We start from the raw sequence: 18658 nt of genomic DNA, 5'->3' as shown, positions 1-18658 counted from the left end.
GCCCCTTCCCCACTGCTCACGTGCCCGATACTGCGGCCCCGCCCCTCCCCCGCTGCCCACGTGACCTCACCTGCCCCATGGGGGGGGGAGGGGCTTGTGTACATGTCAAGCTGATGCTCTCTCTCTATAAGCCGCTGGTAAAGCCACATGTGGAATATTGTGACCAATTCTGGGCACCATGTGAATGTGAGGAGGGGCGTGCTGGCTCTGGAGAGGAGGTTTTGCAAGAATGATCCCAGGAATGAGTAGGTTAACCTATGACGACACTGGGCCTGTACTCTTGGTTCTTGGTACTCGCTGGAGTTTAGAAGAATGAGGGGAAACATCATTGAGATATACAAAATAGTGAAAGGCTTGGATAGTGCAGAGTGGATGTGGAGAGAATGTTTCCACTGATGGTTACAAGGTTAATTTGGATTGGATCATCAGCCATGATCATATTGAATGGCAGTGCAGGCTCGAAGGGCCGAATGGCCTACTCCTGCACCTAATTTCTATGTTTCTAATTCCCGGGATGGCAGGACTGTTATATGCTGAGAGAATGGAGTTGAGCAGCTGGGCTTGTACGCTCTGGAGTTTAGAAGGATGAGAGGGGTTCTCTGGATTGAAACATAACCTATGACGAGATTGTTCTTGGGGCTTGGACACGCTAGAAGGATGAGGGAATCATGAGATATACCCGATAGTGAAAGGGGATAGTCCAGAACCATGTGGAGGGCCACTGAGGTTAAGGTTAATAAGGAGTAAGCCATTTAGATGCGGAGCGGCTGGGGAATGCTCTGGAGTTTAGAACGCAGAGAGTGGTGAGTCATATAAGTGGAATTCTGGACCTCTGGAGAGCAGGAAGCCGTGGATGTTGGCCGGTTCTCTGGGCCACAGTTTAAGAAGAAGGAGTAAGATTTAGATAGGGCTGGAAAAAAATCACGCAGAGAGTGAATCAGGAGATATGGGGAGAAGGCAGGAACGGGGTTCTGATTTGGGATGATCAGGCATGATCACATTGAATGGTGGTGCTGGCTCGAAGGGCTGAATGGCCTACTCCTGCACCTGTTGTCTATTGTCTAATGGGTGAGTCTAGGACTAGAGGCCATAGCCTCAGAATTAAAGGATGTTCTTTTAGGAAGGAGATGAGGAGAAATTTCTTTAGTCAGAGGAATTCTTTGCCACAGATGGCTGTGTATATTTTTAAGGCAGGGATGGATTGATTCTTGATTAGTACAGATGTCATGTTATGGGGAGAAGGCTGGAGAATGGGGTTAGGAGGGAAAGATAGATCAGCCCTGATTGAATGGTGGAGTAGACTTGATGAGTAGAATGACCTAATTCTACTCCTATCACTTATGACTGAGTTTCTCCCACACTTTGTGTCCCTTTTTGTATCTGGAAAGTCCCCAGATCAGTTAAGGGATGTGATATTCCTAGCTCGGTCATTAGGCAGGAAGGATTTAAGGATGTTCTCAAAGCTTCCCTTCAGACCTTCGGGAATCTTTGGCCCATGTGTAAATGAAGTCAATGGAAGGGAGGTTGGTTTGCGTGATGAAATAGGCTATATCCTCAACTCTGCGATTTCCTGCTAAACATGATGCCAAGACAAGCTCATTTCATCTGCCTGCACATAATCAATATCTTCCATTCTCTGCACATAAAGCACAGTGCAATTTGAGTCAATGTGCAGGAGCATTGGAATAAGTTGGAATGAAATGCAGCACCTGTCCCATTTTCCCCTTCAGAGGTAGAGCCTGCCACTCCCATATTGGCCGTATTCCACAATTCTGCGATAGAAGCAAGTCATATTTGATTCTGAGTCCACTTAAGAAGATTATCTGAGACAATACTTACATGCCCCCATTTACACCCCCTCCCCTCACGGCGGTTCCTCCACAGTGGGTCATCCTTTGTTCCCGGTGGCACGTCCGTCCTCCAGCACCCACATGGCTCGACCTTGACCACTGTGTAAAGCCATCTTCGATGTCTGAAGAAGGGTCTCGACCCGAAATGATGTATATTCCTTCTCTCCATAGATGCTGCCTCACCCACTGAGTTACTCCAGCATTTTTGTCTACCTTTGATTCACATGTGGCATTGGGATTGGCTTTCTTGGTTGCGTGTTTGTTAACATGTAGTTTATTACTAAATATGTAGTAAGTTATTGTCTTGTAGTGCAAGTGTGTTTAAGCAGTTTAGATACTACTTTGGCATTGAGCTAGGTTTTCTTGGATGAGTGCTTATCCTGGTGTTAAAGCACAAGTACTTTGTGGTTTAACAGTAATCTCTGCCTTTTACCTGTTCACTATCCTGAATGCTTCTTGCCTCCATCATTGCCTCCAGGATGCCGAGAACAATAGGGGAAACTGGCAATGGTGAGAGGGGGAGGGGGTGGGGGGATCATCAAGTACTAATGGGGAGTGGGGGGGGGGGGGGGGAGAGAGAAATTAAGGAATGAGTACTTTTTTAAACTTTGTCGGCACCTTTGTGGTGACTCTTTTATGTACTTTGTACGCAAAAACAAATAATTTAATTGCTCCTAGCTTGGAACAATGACAATAAAGTATCATCATCATCATCATCATCACTTGCTCAACCTAACTTTTCAGGTTACATTTTTGTCATTTTCAGTGGTCACTTGCAGTGAAACTGTCAGACCATGTCCCTGCGACATAACGATGTCTGATTATTGTGGGGATGGCCAGGTAGGTTAGATGCCTGGGAAGCCACTGTAACTTCCACCTACACTCCCCCCCCCCCCCCCCCCCAGTCATCATTTAATCAGTTCCTCAACTCTCCACGTTGTATCCCTCTTGAGTTCACACCATCCCTAGCCAACAATGGACCCACCAGGGCACCAACCTGCCCAAGGTCAATTATGGCTGTCCCCCATCTTTTCTCAGCTCAAATGAGAACCATCACACCCTCCCTCCCCCACAGCTTTCTTTCAATCTGAAAAAGGGTCCCGACCTAAAATGTCACCTGTTCTTTTTTTCCCCAGAGATGCTGCCTGACCCTCTTTCACACTATGAAAACATACGTAGCAGCAGAACTACCTGCACTGCTTAAGACAACTGATATCCAGTGGTAAGTAATTTTGATCAAAGCCTGCGACTGGTGCGAAGCAATGGTTCTGGCCCATAAATGAATTGGAAGCAATGATGCTTTTCATGGGAATTTTGTGATCTTATTTTTGTTAATTGTTATTTTAAAAGTGACTATGATAATTGAGAATTATCATAAAAACGGCTAAATATTTGTAGGAAAGAAGAATTACATAGAACAATTGTGAATGGGTGACTGATGGTCAGTCTGGGCCAAGGGCTGGTTTCTATGCCGTATCTTTCAATCAATCAATCAATGAAATGAACAACTTCACATTTTCCCACACTCTATTCCATTTACTAATTTATTGCCCACTCACCTAATCTATCATCCACAGTGGAGTAGATTCAAGATGAAGGCATGCAGGTGAAGTGTTTAGTCATATCCACTGTAAGGTTCCTGAAAACATACATGTTACAGTATGTTAAAAAAAAACATACAGGCAGGAAAATGGGATTAGGAGGCAGAGATCAGCCATGATTGAATGGCGGAGTAGACTCGATGGGCAGAATGGCCTAATTCTACTCATATAACTTGCAAACTTGTGAACTGATGTTTCATTGGAAGATCAGTGAAGAATAAAAACCATAAAAAGGCTTTCAGTAGTATTGAGCATGGTGATTATATTTTAATGTAAAATATTTTTACAGAACCAGATAATAAATACTATACATTGAAGACACACAGTTACATAATATAAACTTGGACTTTGGAAATGTAGCCAAGTGGTTGATCAATCAGCATAGTGGAATCATCTGTGTAAAAATTCATGGAGAAAGAAATCTTTTCATTGTAGTGAAATTGTACATCCAAGAATAAACAGAGGTCTCATGAAGTTGCTATCGGAAATTCAATTATTCCCCCCCCCCGAGAGAACCAGCAATTTTTTATTCATGTAGTGATCTTTCCAATCATAGATTCAGCTGAATGGCATGAAAATTGAATTCTCCAATTTTAAGTCGTAACCCGCTTCCCCCACTCCCTTTCCTGTGTACCCAATCCATTGCACACCAATTTCTTTGACTCTCCCCCCCCTCCCCCCCCCCCCCTCCCATCTCACCCCATCCTTTCCACTCGTATCCCTCCCCTGTTTTACATTTCATTCCTCGCTCCTTTTCATCTCTAACATTTGCCACGTACTCCACCCCCCCCCCAAACACCACCTGTATCTACCTATCATTTGCCAGGCTTAGTCTCACCCACATCTCTCTTTTCCAGCTTTCTTCCCCTAACCCTCTGATAGAGGGTCTTAACCCAAAACGCGTCTGTCCATTCTTATCACGGGTGCTGCCTGGCCCGCTGAGTTACTCCAGAATTTATTTTTTTTTGCTCATATGTTCACTAACATTCAATCCAAAATTTAGAGACTTTTGTGAACAAAAATTGAAGGAATATAATCTGTACATCTGATATTGATCTTTCCTGCAAAAATGTATTTTGTAGGGTATAAATCACACCCTTGAATATTGCATTCTACCAAAAGATGGTTAATGTCCAGCAGTTTTGGAGACAAACCCAATAGCATGCATGAGTATTAAGTAGCCAAGAAAAAGGCCCACACAATAGATCACTTCACATAATCTGTGGGAATGTTTCATCAATGTGGTGTTTGCATTTGTGCGGTGGTCACCTTTTGTGACTTCCTAGGACTCGTTCAAATATCATGCGTTGATTCCAACCGAGCACCCACAATCTGACGTCCTCAATAAAAAGCACCACCGTTTTTGGACTGGCCAAGTGTCGACAAATAATTGTTCCTTTCCTCTTGAAACAAATGTAATTATCGTGACATTTTATTGTTCCAGCAGCTCCAGGCCATGAAAAGACACAAAGTGCTGGAGTAACTCAGCAGGTCAGGCAGCATCTGTGGAGAACATGGATAAGTGACCTTTCCAGCTCACATCCTTCTACAGATCTATTCGACCCGAAGCGTCACCTATCCATGTCTTTCAGGGATGTTGCCTGATCCGCTCAGTTACTCCAGCACTTTGTCTCTTTTTATTGTCTGCCAGCATCTGCACTTCCTTGTTTCTATCTCCAAATCATGAGTTTCTCCAAGAAGTTAGCTAACTGTTGAATCGGTTATCTTAACTCACAAGATACCTACAAATGTGTTGATTGGTAACAACAGGCATTTTGGCATGTACTTAGCTAATCCAATGTTTTCTGTTCCGCTTTGAGTAAATTTTGACGTCCTCATTTTATGCAGACTGTATCCAGGCTCCAGACAAGGCGACACATCAACGCTGTGTTTTTATAGAAAATAAGTAATTAAGAAGCAATATTTTGCAAACCTTTTCAAACAATAAACGACTCATTTCCTTTTTTTTTTTAATGTTGATCGAAATTAAAACCCAATTTAAGATTAAATCCAACAATTTAATGTGAATCAAAGAAAACGCTTCAAAGAATCAAAGAAAACGGTATGAAGAGTTCCGACTCGAAACGTAATCCATCCCTTTTCACCAGAGATGCTGCCTGACCTGCTGAGTTACTTCAGCAAAGAAAACGCTTTTTTGTCAATTTATTCTTCAGATAAAAGGATTTTAATAAAGAGGGGGAAGCGGGAGGGGGGGGATATAAAAAATGTTCAAAGATATTCAAAATCTGTATTAATTTCCCTGATCATTATTATTATTGTTTAGTTTATTGTCACATGTACAGTGAAAGATTTTGGTGCGTGTATAGATACATAAGGGAATAACGTTTAGAGCAAGGTAAAGCCAGCAAAGTCTAATCAAGGATAGTCTGAGGGTTTAGTAGGAATGTTGCAAAGCCTACCTGAAGATCGCTGAAAATCTGTCCCAGCCCGTGTGCGCGATAGTGGCGCCGTTTAGAGGGGGGCGGGTTTAAAACGCGATTTTCCCTAGGCTGTTCAAATCGAGGTTTTTCAGCCTAGTTAATTATTAACGAAAAATCGCTGGAAGATTCCGTAGCTGGAGCTATTTTTAGTTTTAAGGGCTTTATCTACTTGTTATAGTAGGTTAAAAATTAACCTCTAAACCCGCGACCGCTGACAACGGGTCGGATCTCATACAGGGGAAAACGGAAGGTAGGCTGTTTATTTTTAGGTTATAAAGGGCTTAAGATCCCTTTATACAAAGTTTAATGTTGCGAGTAGCTAATTTTGGGCCCCATTATATCCCGCAGTATTTTTCTGGGCATTTGAGGGCACAAATCTACCGCAATGTGAACGTTCTAAACCAGCGCGTTCACAGGATCCCACTAGAAAGCCGATTTAAATGGACTTTAATTTACAGCAATTGAACACTAAATTCCTTCCATTTGGCCTATAAATTAATGTAAATGAGATTTAAAAATCATGTTTTATTGTGAATTATTTGTGAATATTATTTGGACACTTAGGCTATTTAAAAATGTTAATCATTTATTAAGAAATGGATAGATGTTTAGATCTAGTAATTGAAGTTTGAAATTAGCTACAATTGGGTAACTAACTAATTATATGCTTTAATTTCAGGTCATCCAAGTAAGATTATTTTATATTTGTTTCAGAATGCTTCAATCTATGATAACTGAAAATTTCATTCAGTTCTCTTAATTTTTAAGAAAGATATGGGCTTTTGACTGTCCACGATCACAGCTTTTTTGTTATGTCCATAGAAAATCAAGATGCTAATTTCCGAGTATGAAAATGGCCATAACTTTTTAAATACTTGAGATATGAAAGTGAATTAGGTGTCAAATTAAACTTCTTTTTATGCTTTATCTGATGGGATAAATTGCAGACTTGATTTTTAAAATCTCAAAATTTTGTAACATTGCTAGGTTTAGAATTAAGTTGAGGCATTGATCACGAGCAGTACTATGGGTACAGACGTTCCCGACTTACGTCAGGGTTACATCCCGTGGATCCCTGCATAAATCACATTTTACGTATGTCAGAAACTGAAGCGCTACTGTGCATGCTTATATTTACTATTCATACCTTATAGCACATGGGAGACCACGAGGGAGCTCCAACACAGAGGGGGCACCGGATGTGCAATAAAGCAGTGGGCTTAAACAACTGGCTACGTAAGTGTGTGTTTACATAAGTCGTGGAGTGTCTAAACAGTGTTTGATCACAATAGGAGAGGTTCTGGCCAAGAATCATCGTCTCTTTCTCCCCAAGATTCTGCCCAACTGCAGAGTGTTTTTGTGATATGACACACAAAAGCTCAAGTGCCTCCACCCAAATATTTTAATTCAGGTAGATACCCAAGGAGCTGCAAATGCTGAATCTGGTCAGGCAGCATCTGTGGAGCGAATGCGCAGATGACATTTCAGATCAGGACCCTTCTTCAGACTGATCATATATAATACAAAGTGCAGGAGGAACTCAGCGGGTCAGGCAGCATCTCTGGAGGCCATGGCTAGGGAACATTTTGGGTCAGGGCATTCTTTAGACTCCATGTCTTCCTGAAATGCAACCTGACCTGCCGAGTAACTCCAGTACGTTTTGTTCTACGCAAGATTCCAACATCTGCTGTTCATTGTGTTTACCTGGTAAGTGATAGGTGGATACAGGTGAAGGGACTAAGACGCAGAGAGGTGAAGTAAGTGACAAAGGGTAGAGATGAAAAGGAGACATGTAGGTAAGGAGAGAAGAGTTAAAGTTCAAGGTCGTTCACATTTATTGTCACATGCACCAATTAAGGTACAGTGATATTTGACTTAACATGCAGCCATACAATTAAAATAGCACAATACACGATAGAACTTAACATAAACATCCACCATAGTGATCACTGTGAGGAAGGCAATAATGTTCAGTCAGTCCTCCTCCTTTTGTTCACCCGTGTTCGGGGCCTTGCCCCCCCCCCCCCCCCCCCCACAGTCGTCGCCGCTACGGGCGGCCCGATGTACAGGCCCTCTCTCGTCGGGATGAGAAGAGGAGTGAAAAGTAAAGCAAGATGGAGGGATATAGGTGGAAGTGATGGGTTAGGGGAGAGGGATAGTTCAATGTATGTGGTATTAAACCAAATAGTTGAATGGCAGTTTTGTTGCACTTTCATGAACTGCTAGCTGTCCCTTTTATGGGATTTTGAGGTGAGGCAGAGCATTGACGAACACTCAGCCTGTATGGACAAACTTCATTCCACACATCCACCCTCAGGAACACCCTGAAAATGACGCAGAGTTATATTACTCATGCTATTGTCAGGCTCACACCCATGTTATTTACAGGGTTCCCATCTCCAGGTCAGATCGTGGTTAGAAGACTTTAGAGATACAGTATGGAAACAGGCCCTTTGGCCACCGATCACCCCATACACCAGCACTATCCTACACACTAGGGATAATTTACATTTTCCAGAAGCCAATTAACCTACAAACCTGTACATCTTTGGAGTGTGATCCGGAGAAAACCATCGGGTCACAGGGAGAATGTACAAATTAAATAAAACAGCACCAATAGCCACGATCGAACCCAGGTCTCTGGCATTGAAAGGCAGCAACTCTACCGCTGCACCAGCAGGCCTCCCCACAGGTTCTGGAAATGCACAATTAGCTCAAATAGGCAAATAAATATTTTTATGTTCTGTCCAAGACAAATTGGGGACAGGAGTTCAACAAACAAATTAGTTCAGATGATAATCTAGGTTCAAATTTTCTTCATTTTATAATTATTTTACATTCTTTAAAGTAATTACTTGCTTAGATGATGTAAAAGTGTAGCAGCGGGCATATCCACACCAATATCTTTCACTTGCCTACTGATAGTTTGGGTCCTGGCCCGAAACATCACCTATGCATGTTCTCCAGAGATGCTGCCTGACCCACTGAATTACTCCAGTTCTTTGTTTTTTTTGTAAACCAACATCTGTACTTCCTTACCACTCACTCAAAGTGGAATATACATTGAACGGTATGCATATACCAACCTGATAACATCCTTGTATACCCTTCGAGAATCCTTGTCCAGAGAAATCACCATGGATTTTCCACTGTTCTGCATTTTAATCTTTACCTGAGATGTTTTGATCTTGACATTTTCATTCTGTAAGAAATAGTTGTTTGAGGAGTTATCTGCTGCAGAACTAATACCAGTTTGTCGATTTAGAAGTTTGTAGATGCTTGAAATAACTGCAGAAAGGCGTGACACAATAATTATCATGGAAAGGTCTCAATAGGACTGGAAACACATTGTACTAGTTTGTTGCTAATTATTAAAGAGACACTGCTATCGTGGGGAGACATGGGCACCAGTAGAAATGACTGCAGGATACTCAAATGTATTCCAAAGTCAGAGTGCGCTACTGCAAATTGGGTTTATTTTCCCCTGGCATTTTGCTGATGAGATACCCATTCAATGGGTACCTCAGCAGTGATATTGCTGCAACACTCATCACAGGAGGCACCGTTACAGTCATAAATGGCCAATCATGGAAGACTACGGACCTCGGGACTAGAGGCAAAGTTGCACCCATTAGCAAAAGACCTATTTCTACCAAGTCTTCTGAGGCAACACAGCGGCGCAGCTGGTAGAGCCCCTGCCTCACAGCGCCAGAGACCCAGGTTCGATCCTGACCTCGGGTACTGCCTGAGTGGAGTTTGCACATTCTCCCTGTGACCGAGTGAGTTTCCTCCAGGTGCTGAGATTTCCACTCGCATCCCAAAGCGTGATGGGTGTATGGAACGAGCTGCCGGTGGAGGTAGTTGAGCCAGGTATTATCGCAATGTTTCAGAAACATTTAGACTAGTACATGGGATAGGACAGTTTGAGGAATATGGGCCCAACACAGACAGGTGGGACTAGTGTAGATGGGACATGTTGGTTGGTGTGGGCAAGTTGGGCCGATGAGCCTGTTTCCATGCTGTAAGGTTCTATGACTAACACATGTGGTTTTACAGGTTAATTGGCCTCGTAAAAAGTTGCTCTCAGTATGTAATGTGGATGAGAAAGTGGGATCTCATAGAGCTTGTATGAATGGGTGATCGATGGTCAGTGGGGACAGTAGGTCAAGAGGCTATATCTCTAAAAACACATTGTATTGGATGGCGGGATGGGTCAACGAGATGGACTAACACAAGCCTCTGCTTTCTCACACCAGTTCTATCTTTACCCACGGTCTCTAACCACAGATGGAACAAAAGTTACACAAGTACCTGCTTCACAGAAGAAAATATATGGGTCCCAAGATAAGATTATTACCCACACGCCTCTCTGTGGATAGGGAGAGACTAAGAACACAGTCCATAGAAGAGTACAGCACAGGAACAGGTCCTTCAACCCACAATGTCTGTGCAGGACATGGTGCCACCTCCTCTGTCTGCATGTGATCCATATCCCACAATTCCCCGCATATTCATGTGCCTATCAAAAGACTTTTGAATGCCACAGTTGTATCAGTCTCCACCACTACCTCTGGCAGTGTGTTGATCCACCATTCTCTGTACAAAAAATACATTTGCCCCTTACATTTCCTTTAAACTTTGCCTCTCTCATCTTCATGCTTAAGTCTGTGACATTTCCACCCTGAGCAAAAGGCTCTGACTGTCTAGCCTATCTATATCTCTCATAATTCTGTACACTACCATGAGGTCTCCACTCAATCCCAGTCGTTCTGGAGAAAACAAACAAACTTTGAAAACAATCCAAGAGTTTTGTTGCAATTGCACAGAATTCTATTGTAGAGAAGTAGACCGTCTGGTCGGACAGGTCTAAAACTATCATTTACGTTCACAGGTTTCCTCCCATAATGATGAGTTATATTTTCATTTGGAATTAGTATTCTCGGCTGATCTGCAGTTTAATCTTTAATATGGAAGCTGTGGGACTGCAGTGAAATGTACTCTGCAACAGTATGCAATTAGAAAGTGAAAATGCCTAATTGACAAAAGATAGCAGGGATCAATGTTCATTAATTTGTCAAGTTTCTTAAAATAATGGGAAAGAGGGAACAAAGTTGGATTTAATTTGCAGAGAGGGTGAGAAGAGCTGGTATAGGTGTACAGGTCATAAGCAGTTAATGAAGTATCTGGGGGGTTAATGAGTGAAGTTATGCAATCGTAGATAGACACAAGGTGCTGAAGTAACTCAGCAGGTCAGGCGGCATCTCTGGAGAGAAAGAATAGGTGATGTTTTAGAAACATAGAAACATAGAAATTAGGTGCAGAAGTAAGCCATTCGGCCCTTCGAGCCTGCACCGCCATTCCATATGATCATGGCTGATCATCCAACTCAGTATCCCGTACCTGCCCTCTCTCCATACCCCCTGATACCCTTAGCCACAAGGGCCACATCTAACTCCCTCTTAAATATAGCCAATGAAGTGGCCTCAACTACCCTCTGTGGCAGAGAGTTCCAGAGATTCACCACTCTTTGCGTGAAAAAAGTTCTTCTCATCTCGGTTTTAAAGGATTTCCCCTTTGTCCTTAAGCTGTGACCCCTTGTCCTGGACTTCCCTAACATCGGGAACAATCTTCCTGCATCTAGCCTGTCCAACCCCTTAAGAATTTTTTAAGTTTCTATAAGATCCCCTCTCAATCTTCTAAATTCTAGAGAGTATAAACGAAGTCTATCCAGTCTTTCTTCATAAGACAGTCCTGACATCCCAGGAATCAGTCTGGTGAACCGTCTCTGCACTCCCTCTATGGCAATAATGTCCTTCCTCAGATTTGGAGACCAAAACTGTACGCAATACTCCAGGTGTGGTCTCACCAAGACCCTGTACAACTGCAGTAGAACCTCTCTGCTCCTATACTCAAATCCTTTTGCAATGAAAGCTAACATACCATTCGCTTTCTTTACTGCCTGCTGCACCTGCATGCCTACCTTCAATGACTGGTGTACCATGACACCCAGGTCTCGCTGCATCTCCCCCTTTCCCAATCGGCCACCATTTAGATAATAGTCTGCTTTCCTGTTTTTGCCACCAAAATGGATAACCTCACATTTATCCACATTATACTGCATCTGCCAAACATTTGCCCACTCACCCAGCCTATCCAAGTCACCCTGCAGTCTCCTAGCATCCTCCTCACAGCTAACACTGCCCCCCAGCTTAGTGTCATCCGCAAACTTGGAGATATTGCCTTCAATTCCCTCATCCAGATCATTAATATATATTGTCAATAGCTGGGGTCCCAGTACTGAGCCTTGGGGTACCCCACTAGTCACTGCCTGCCATTGTGAAAAGGCAGTACCTTCTTGGGCTGTATGATCTGCCACCATTGCCATTACCCAGCCAGTGAGCCAGTTCCTGACCCGAAACATCACCCATCCTTTCCCCCAGAGATCTTCTCAGATGTAATGAGATTGTTGTGCAGGAGAAGTATCCCAGGCATCTTGTATTTCTAAACAACCCAAGCCTTTTGTTATCTCCTCTTATATCTCTTTATGTATAGGAAGGAACTGCAGATGCTGGTTTACACCAAAGATAGACACAAAACGCTAGAGTAACTCAGTGGGTCAGGCAGATCTCTGGAGAAAAGGAATAATTGACATTTTGGGTTGGGAACCCTTCTTCAGACTATAGACTGAGACTTTATTAAAAAGGCCAACAAATGGAACTACAGTCTGAAGATGGGGTTCGGACACAAAACGTCACTTATTCCTTTTCTCCAGATGCTACCTGACCTGCTGTGTTACTCCAGCATTTTGTGTCTCTCTATTTATGTAGATTGGACATAAAGTTTATTTTATGAAGACTCCTTGCGATATTTTACGATGCATTTTGTAAAGTAATTTTCACGATACTTTAATTGAATGAACAACACTGAACAAATAGCATCATGAAGACCAATCTCTCTTTAAATTGGCAAATGATCTTGCTCTGCCCCTCAAAGCCGGCTTTACCCACATGGTCTTGTATTAGTAGAATTTGGAATTGGGAGATATAGCGTGGCAAAGGGCCTTTCACTCCACCGAGTCTGCACCAACCACTGATCCCCATGCACTAGCACTAGCACTATCCTACACACAAGGGACAATTTTTACCAAAGCCAAATTGACCTACAAACCTGTACATCTTTGGAATGTGGGAGGAAACCGGAGCACCCGGGTATAACCCACGCGGTCACGGGGAGAACATACAAACTCTGTACATACAACACCCGTAGTCAGGATTGAACCTGGATCTCTGGCGCTGTAAGACAGCAACTCTGGCACATTATAAGCCATTGAGGGTGACCAGTTTATATCAGGATTGTGGCCAGTTTATATCACAATTTGTTGCCCTTGTACTAATTTTCACTTACCAAAGATGTTTTTCCAGATAGGTTTGTTTTACTTGTTACCTCCGATATGCTTACGTCTAGGCAAACGAGATCTGCAAAACAAAAGTGTATTGCAAATGGAGGCATCAAAATTAAATGGCTTCAAAAATATGTTTTGGCTATATGTCAATGAAACTCTGTTTGTAACACCATGTCAAACAATCTGCCAGACATCCCACAGCTCTACATCAGTGGTTTTAATTTATTGCCAGTTTATGTCATGAAGAGAATCTGTCAAATGCTGTTCAAAGAATAGATGCCACATAATTTGCTTACAATTATTACTTAGCCCCTCTGAACCTAATCCAAGTATAGGTATACCATTCATTTCCCAGCAACTGACGGTCCAGCACCTCCTTCAATCCAGACAAAATAGATTTGGAACTACAATGCTGAAAACTATATTCTACCCTCTACATCTACCCCTTTGAGTTTGATTATTAATGTATATCTGAACTGTTTGGCTAGCATGCAAAAACAACATTTTTCACTACCCTCAGGCTATCTTTAATCAGACTTTATCTTCCACTAAATGTTATTCCCCTTTATCCTGTATCGGTACATTGTGGATGGCTTGATTGTAATCATGTATAGTCTTTCTACTGACTGGACAGAACTCACTGTACCTTGGTACACGTGACAATAAACTAAACATGACAATAATAAACCTTAACCAAAACCTAAAATCCAACTTCAAAGCACGAGTTATTAAATTGGTTTGAGTCTTCTATTGAACAAAGAGGACCATTGGCAGTAAACCAGTCAGTGTTTAATCTTGATCCAATTACTGTCAAATGCAGATGGAATTATCAGGTAGTAGTTTGTGAGGGAGAATAATTTAAACAAGGATCTAATTTAAAATGACATATCTGCAGTATACAAAAGGGGGCTTTAAATACTGGGACATAACAGACATTTATTATCTGCAAAATAAATCATAGCTGTGATAAGATCATAGCATACCATCAGTTCCTGCTTTCATCACTACACCAGTACAATGACTTGCGAGTTGTTTTGTACTTTCCCTGTTGCTCAGTGCAATCTACAATGGAAATAGATAGAAAATAACGGATATATTGTTGGTGGTGAATATGAACGCATTCAATAAACCAGAAAGAAATCTAAATTTTTCAACTGCTTTAATAAAAATTGAAAAATCAGTTTGCCAGCGACATATAATATTTACTAAAGACACAAGTAAATTGTTAATTCTAGCATTTTCAATCTAAGTATGTTTGAATGTGTAATCTAATTTTCTGCTCAACAATGTTGAAGTTTCTGTCAACATAATTTTTCCGTAATGGTGACTCGCTTGGTATGTTCCTCTGTGTATTTCTCTAAAAAACCTCTGAGAGATTTGTTTTCCAATTTCCACAGTGGAATTCCAGCATCAATGAATGCCTTGCACAGATCACTCGAAATTCAGATTTGTGACTGGAGCCAGCAGTAAATGTAGTGAGGAGACGAGCTTGGGTATTTCACTTGGGCAAAATGGCAAAAAAAAGGCTGATTTAGGTACTCGATCGTGAAAAAGACATTATCTTGGTGAAATCATCAAAAAAGGCATGAGAATGCACATGGCATTTATGGCAAAATCCTGGCTACTGATCACTTATTAAACCACAGATGTTGGATGTTACAATAGAGTAGGCGATCTATTGGTGATAAAATGAGGCCAACACCAGGGCTATACCGAGTATGTGTCGCCACACCTCGATGGGGTCCATGTGTGGTCTGGCATGATCACATGCTGGAAACACAATCAGCATTGGAAATGAGCTAGTCTCGAGTTTTGGGAATGCATGACAGATGACTGCAAACATATAGCACCAAGAACCTTGTAGATATAACAGAACAGAACAGAATATAGACACAAAATGCTGGAGTAACTTAGCGGGTCAGGCAGCGTCTCTGGAGAAAAGGAATGGGTGATGTCTCGGGTCAGAACCCTTCTTCAGACCAGCGCAGGAACAGGCCCTTTGGCCTACAATGACCACCCTGGACGGTACGCCAAGTTAATCTAATTTCCTCTTCTTGCACATGATCCATATCCCTCCGTTCCCTGTACATTCATGTGCCTACCTAAAACCCTTTTCAACACCAACATCGTATCTGCCTCCACTACCACCCCTGGCAGCGTGTTCCTTGCACCCATCACTCCCAGTATATAAAAAAACTGCCCAGCTCATCTTTAAATGTTACCCCTCTTGCAAAGCTGTGCCCTAATGATGCAGAATAAGTGAGTGCATGCTGGATTCTGCATTGGACCATTCTACAGCAACTTGTTGCCTGAAAAAATGTGAGCCATTTACTTGGTCAAAATGCACCATAGTATTATATCCTTCTTCACTATTCCCTCCTGCAAAAGGTTGTGATGGAAAAATCAGACATGAAGAATAATTGTGTTCATTTCGCTTGGTAAGGATAGAACTGCATCATCTAGGACCACAGGGCAAAGCCACAGTTTAAAAAAAAAAAAAAAAGCACCTTTAGAAGGAGATGAGGAATTTCTTTAGCCAAATGGTGGTGAATCTGTGAAATTGCCACAGACAGCAGTGGAAGACAAGTCATTGGGTATTTTAAGAACAGATATTGAAAGGTTCTAGGTTAGCAAGGCCATCAAAGGTTACGCGGAGAAGGCAGGAGAATTGGGTTGAGAGTGAAAAATAGGTCAGTCATGATCGTGGCAGAGTTGACTTGATGGGTCATATGACCTAATTCTGCTCTTATGTCATAAACTTATGAATTATTGGTAACCATCCTCTATAATATTATTGTCTGACTAAGCAAGTTTATACACATCACATTTAATATAAGGAAAAGCTATCTCTACTTTATGGTCAAAAGCAACAGGAGAGTAATCATAATGGGCTGAATGGTCGACTCACACTTATTTATTATGTTCTTATAAAGTCTTAGAGTCATACATCACAGAAACAGGTCCCTCAGCCCAACTTGTCCATGTTGACCAATATGTTCCATCTGAGCTAGTCCCATTTGCGCACGTTTGGCCCAAATCCATCTAAACCCTTCTTATCTATATACCGTATTTTAAACACTGTTGTAGTACCTGTCTCAACTACCTCTGTATATTCAAGAATATTACTAGTTTACATATTGCTGATATTCTTTAACCAAACATGAAACTATTTGGTACCTCCAAGTGGAAACAACCCTTGGAAAGAATATGGATTGAATATATGGTTAGCACTTGTAGACTCAGTTCTTCCACTCATTCTGGGTTTGGAACTGGTTGGTGGTGTGGGTGAGAAGGAAATTTAGAAGCTGGCTTCAACTGTGCCCTATACGTGGGTGAGTTAAACTGTGTGTAAATCTCCCCTTCAGGATGTGAGGTTTGGGAGTTTTATCAATGTTCACTTATCAATTGACTGCTGAGTTCAAAACCGCATGTGTGAGTGTTGTAGACCAAGTAGAAAGATGACTAAGTAACATCACCATGTAGTGTAGATCCTCATCTCCATCAGCTTGGTGGGTGTGGTGACACACTGGCTAACCCCAGCATCTTCTGTTGTAGTTATATAGCATGGAAACAGGCCCTTTGCCCCAACTTGTCCATGCTGACCAAGTGTCTCACTGCCTCTATCACATCCTGTGGGAGATTGTTCCATCTGTTGCCACTTCTGTTTGGAAACATTAGCCCCTCAATCTTCTGTAAATGTTCTTCTCACCTTAAACTGATGCCTGCCTACCCTGGGAAAATAAAACTGTGACCATTCACCTTATTTGTAGCCTTTGTGATCTTATAAATCGCCTCAACGTCACCACTCGGCCTTTTTCATTCCATGGAAAACAAAGCTGCATAGTGGCAGAGTTGGTACATCACAGTAACAAAGACCTGGGTTCGATCCTGACCACGGGTGCTGTCTATGGAGAATTCTCCCTGTGACCACATGGGTTTTCTTCAGGTCCTCTGGTTCCCTCCCACATTCCAAAGGCACATGTTTCTAAGTTAATTGGCCTCTGTAAATTACTCCCTAGTGTATAGGATGTGAAAAGTGAGATAACGTAGAACTAGTGTGAACAGGTGATTGATGGTCGGCGTGGACCCATGTGGTGGATGGGCTTCCAAGCTGTGTCTCTAAACCAAGTCTCAGCCTATCCCTAACACTCAAGCACTTTGGTCTATCTTCTTGTGAAACTTTTCTGAGGTCTCCTCTCCTCCGGCAAGGAAGGTGTGAAGAAATCCCGAGGATGATAGTAATGATTCGTAGTTAAACAATGGGTGGAGAGCATTTGTTGAGGGTGTACTTGCTGGAAAGGTGCAGCATTACTTGAATACGATTGTCAGTATGTGTTGGGCAGATGAATGTTTAGTTTGGAAACAGGCCCTTTGGCCCACCGAGTCCACGTTAACCATTGATCACCCATTCACACTAGTTTCGATGTTATCCCACGTTGGTAGATAGTAATGTGCAGATGGGTTATAGTAAGAGAGGGGGATAAATATTCCTGCAGGAGGATAGAGGTAGGACAACAAATCTAAAAAGAAATTGAGGTTTAGAGGAATCAGAAATATCACCGTACTCACATTTTATTATTTAATTAGAGTCATGCAGCATGGAGGCAGGCCCTTTGGCCCAACTAGTCCATGCTGATTTGACTTTAATTTGAACATCTGCATTAAAATAGCTCACTAAGTTTTTTTTTTTTTACTGTAGCTGCACTAATTCTGGTCTTCTCTGCCTTTGCAACTTGCATCTCTCAAACCATCTTAAAATATGTAGGCAATCTACTATTAAACCAATGCAAACAATTCTTAAGACAGAGTCACAAGGAACTGCAAATCTTGCAATCTTGAGGAAAACACAGTGCGGGAGGAACTCAGTGAGTCAGGTAGCATCTGTAGAGGGTACACAAAAATGCTGGAGAAACTCAGCGGGTGCAGCAGCGTCTATGGAGCGAAGGAAATAGGCAACGTTTCAGGCCGAAACCCTTCTTCAGACCCATTTCCTTCGCTCCATAGATGCTGCTGCACCCGCTAAGTTTCTCCATTTTTTTTACATATGATTTTAGCATCTGGTTCCTTCTTAAATGTGGAGGGATTGATTGGATGACAGAACTTCTTGATGCAGATCTATCCATTTATCCACAGATGAACTCAGTTTCCACACGTTGTGTTTTGCAATTGTATCAAATAACAGCAGCACCATGACATATCATTTTCATATGATAGGGTTAAATCACATGCAGAAGTTGTTGCAAATCACATATCAACTCAGTTACATTGCTTGAATATCTAACATACAAGCCAAGAATGAAAATCTATCCAATAGTTTTCAACATAACTACGTGAAACATCTTTATTTGGTCATTTTGGTTTACT

At 42.1% G+C, this 18658-nt stretch overlaps 1 protein-coding gene across 1 annotated transcript in view; it reads right to left on the bottom strand.

The window, feature by feature from the left end:
• Positions 1 to 4258: 4258 nt before the first annotated feature.
• LOC129708147 (phosphoinositide 3-kinase regulatory subunit 6-like) overlaps positions 4259 to 18658 on the bottom strand; it is a 32425-nt gene continuing 18025 nt past the window's right edge. Inside the window, exons 16-19 of the mRNA XM_055653726.1 lie at positions 14278 to 14356; positions 13297 to 13367; positions 8979 to 9094; positions 4259 to 5336 (exon numbers count right to left, since the gene is read on the bottom strand). Coding sequence (XP_055509701.1) covers positions 5183 to 5336; positions 8979 to 9094; positions 13297 to 13367; positions 14278 to 14356 — 420 coding nt within the window. The 3' untranslated portion in view covers positions 4259 to 5182. The remainder of the gene's footprint in view (positions 5337 to 8978; positions 9095 to 13296; positions 13368 to 14277; positions 14357 to 18658) is intronic.

The sequence above is a fragment of the Leucoraja erinacea genome, chromosome 23, assembly GCF_028641065.1.
Source record: "Leucoraja erinacea ecotype New England chromosome 23, Leri_hhj_1, whole genome shotgun sequence".
Classification (NCBI taxonomy): domain Eukaryota; kingdom Metazoa; phylum Chordata; class Chondrichthyes; order Rajiformes; family Rajidae; genus Leucoraja; species Leucoraja erinaceus.
This window is presented reverse-complemented; position numbering and strand designations above follow the sequence as displayed.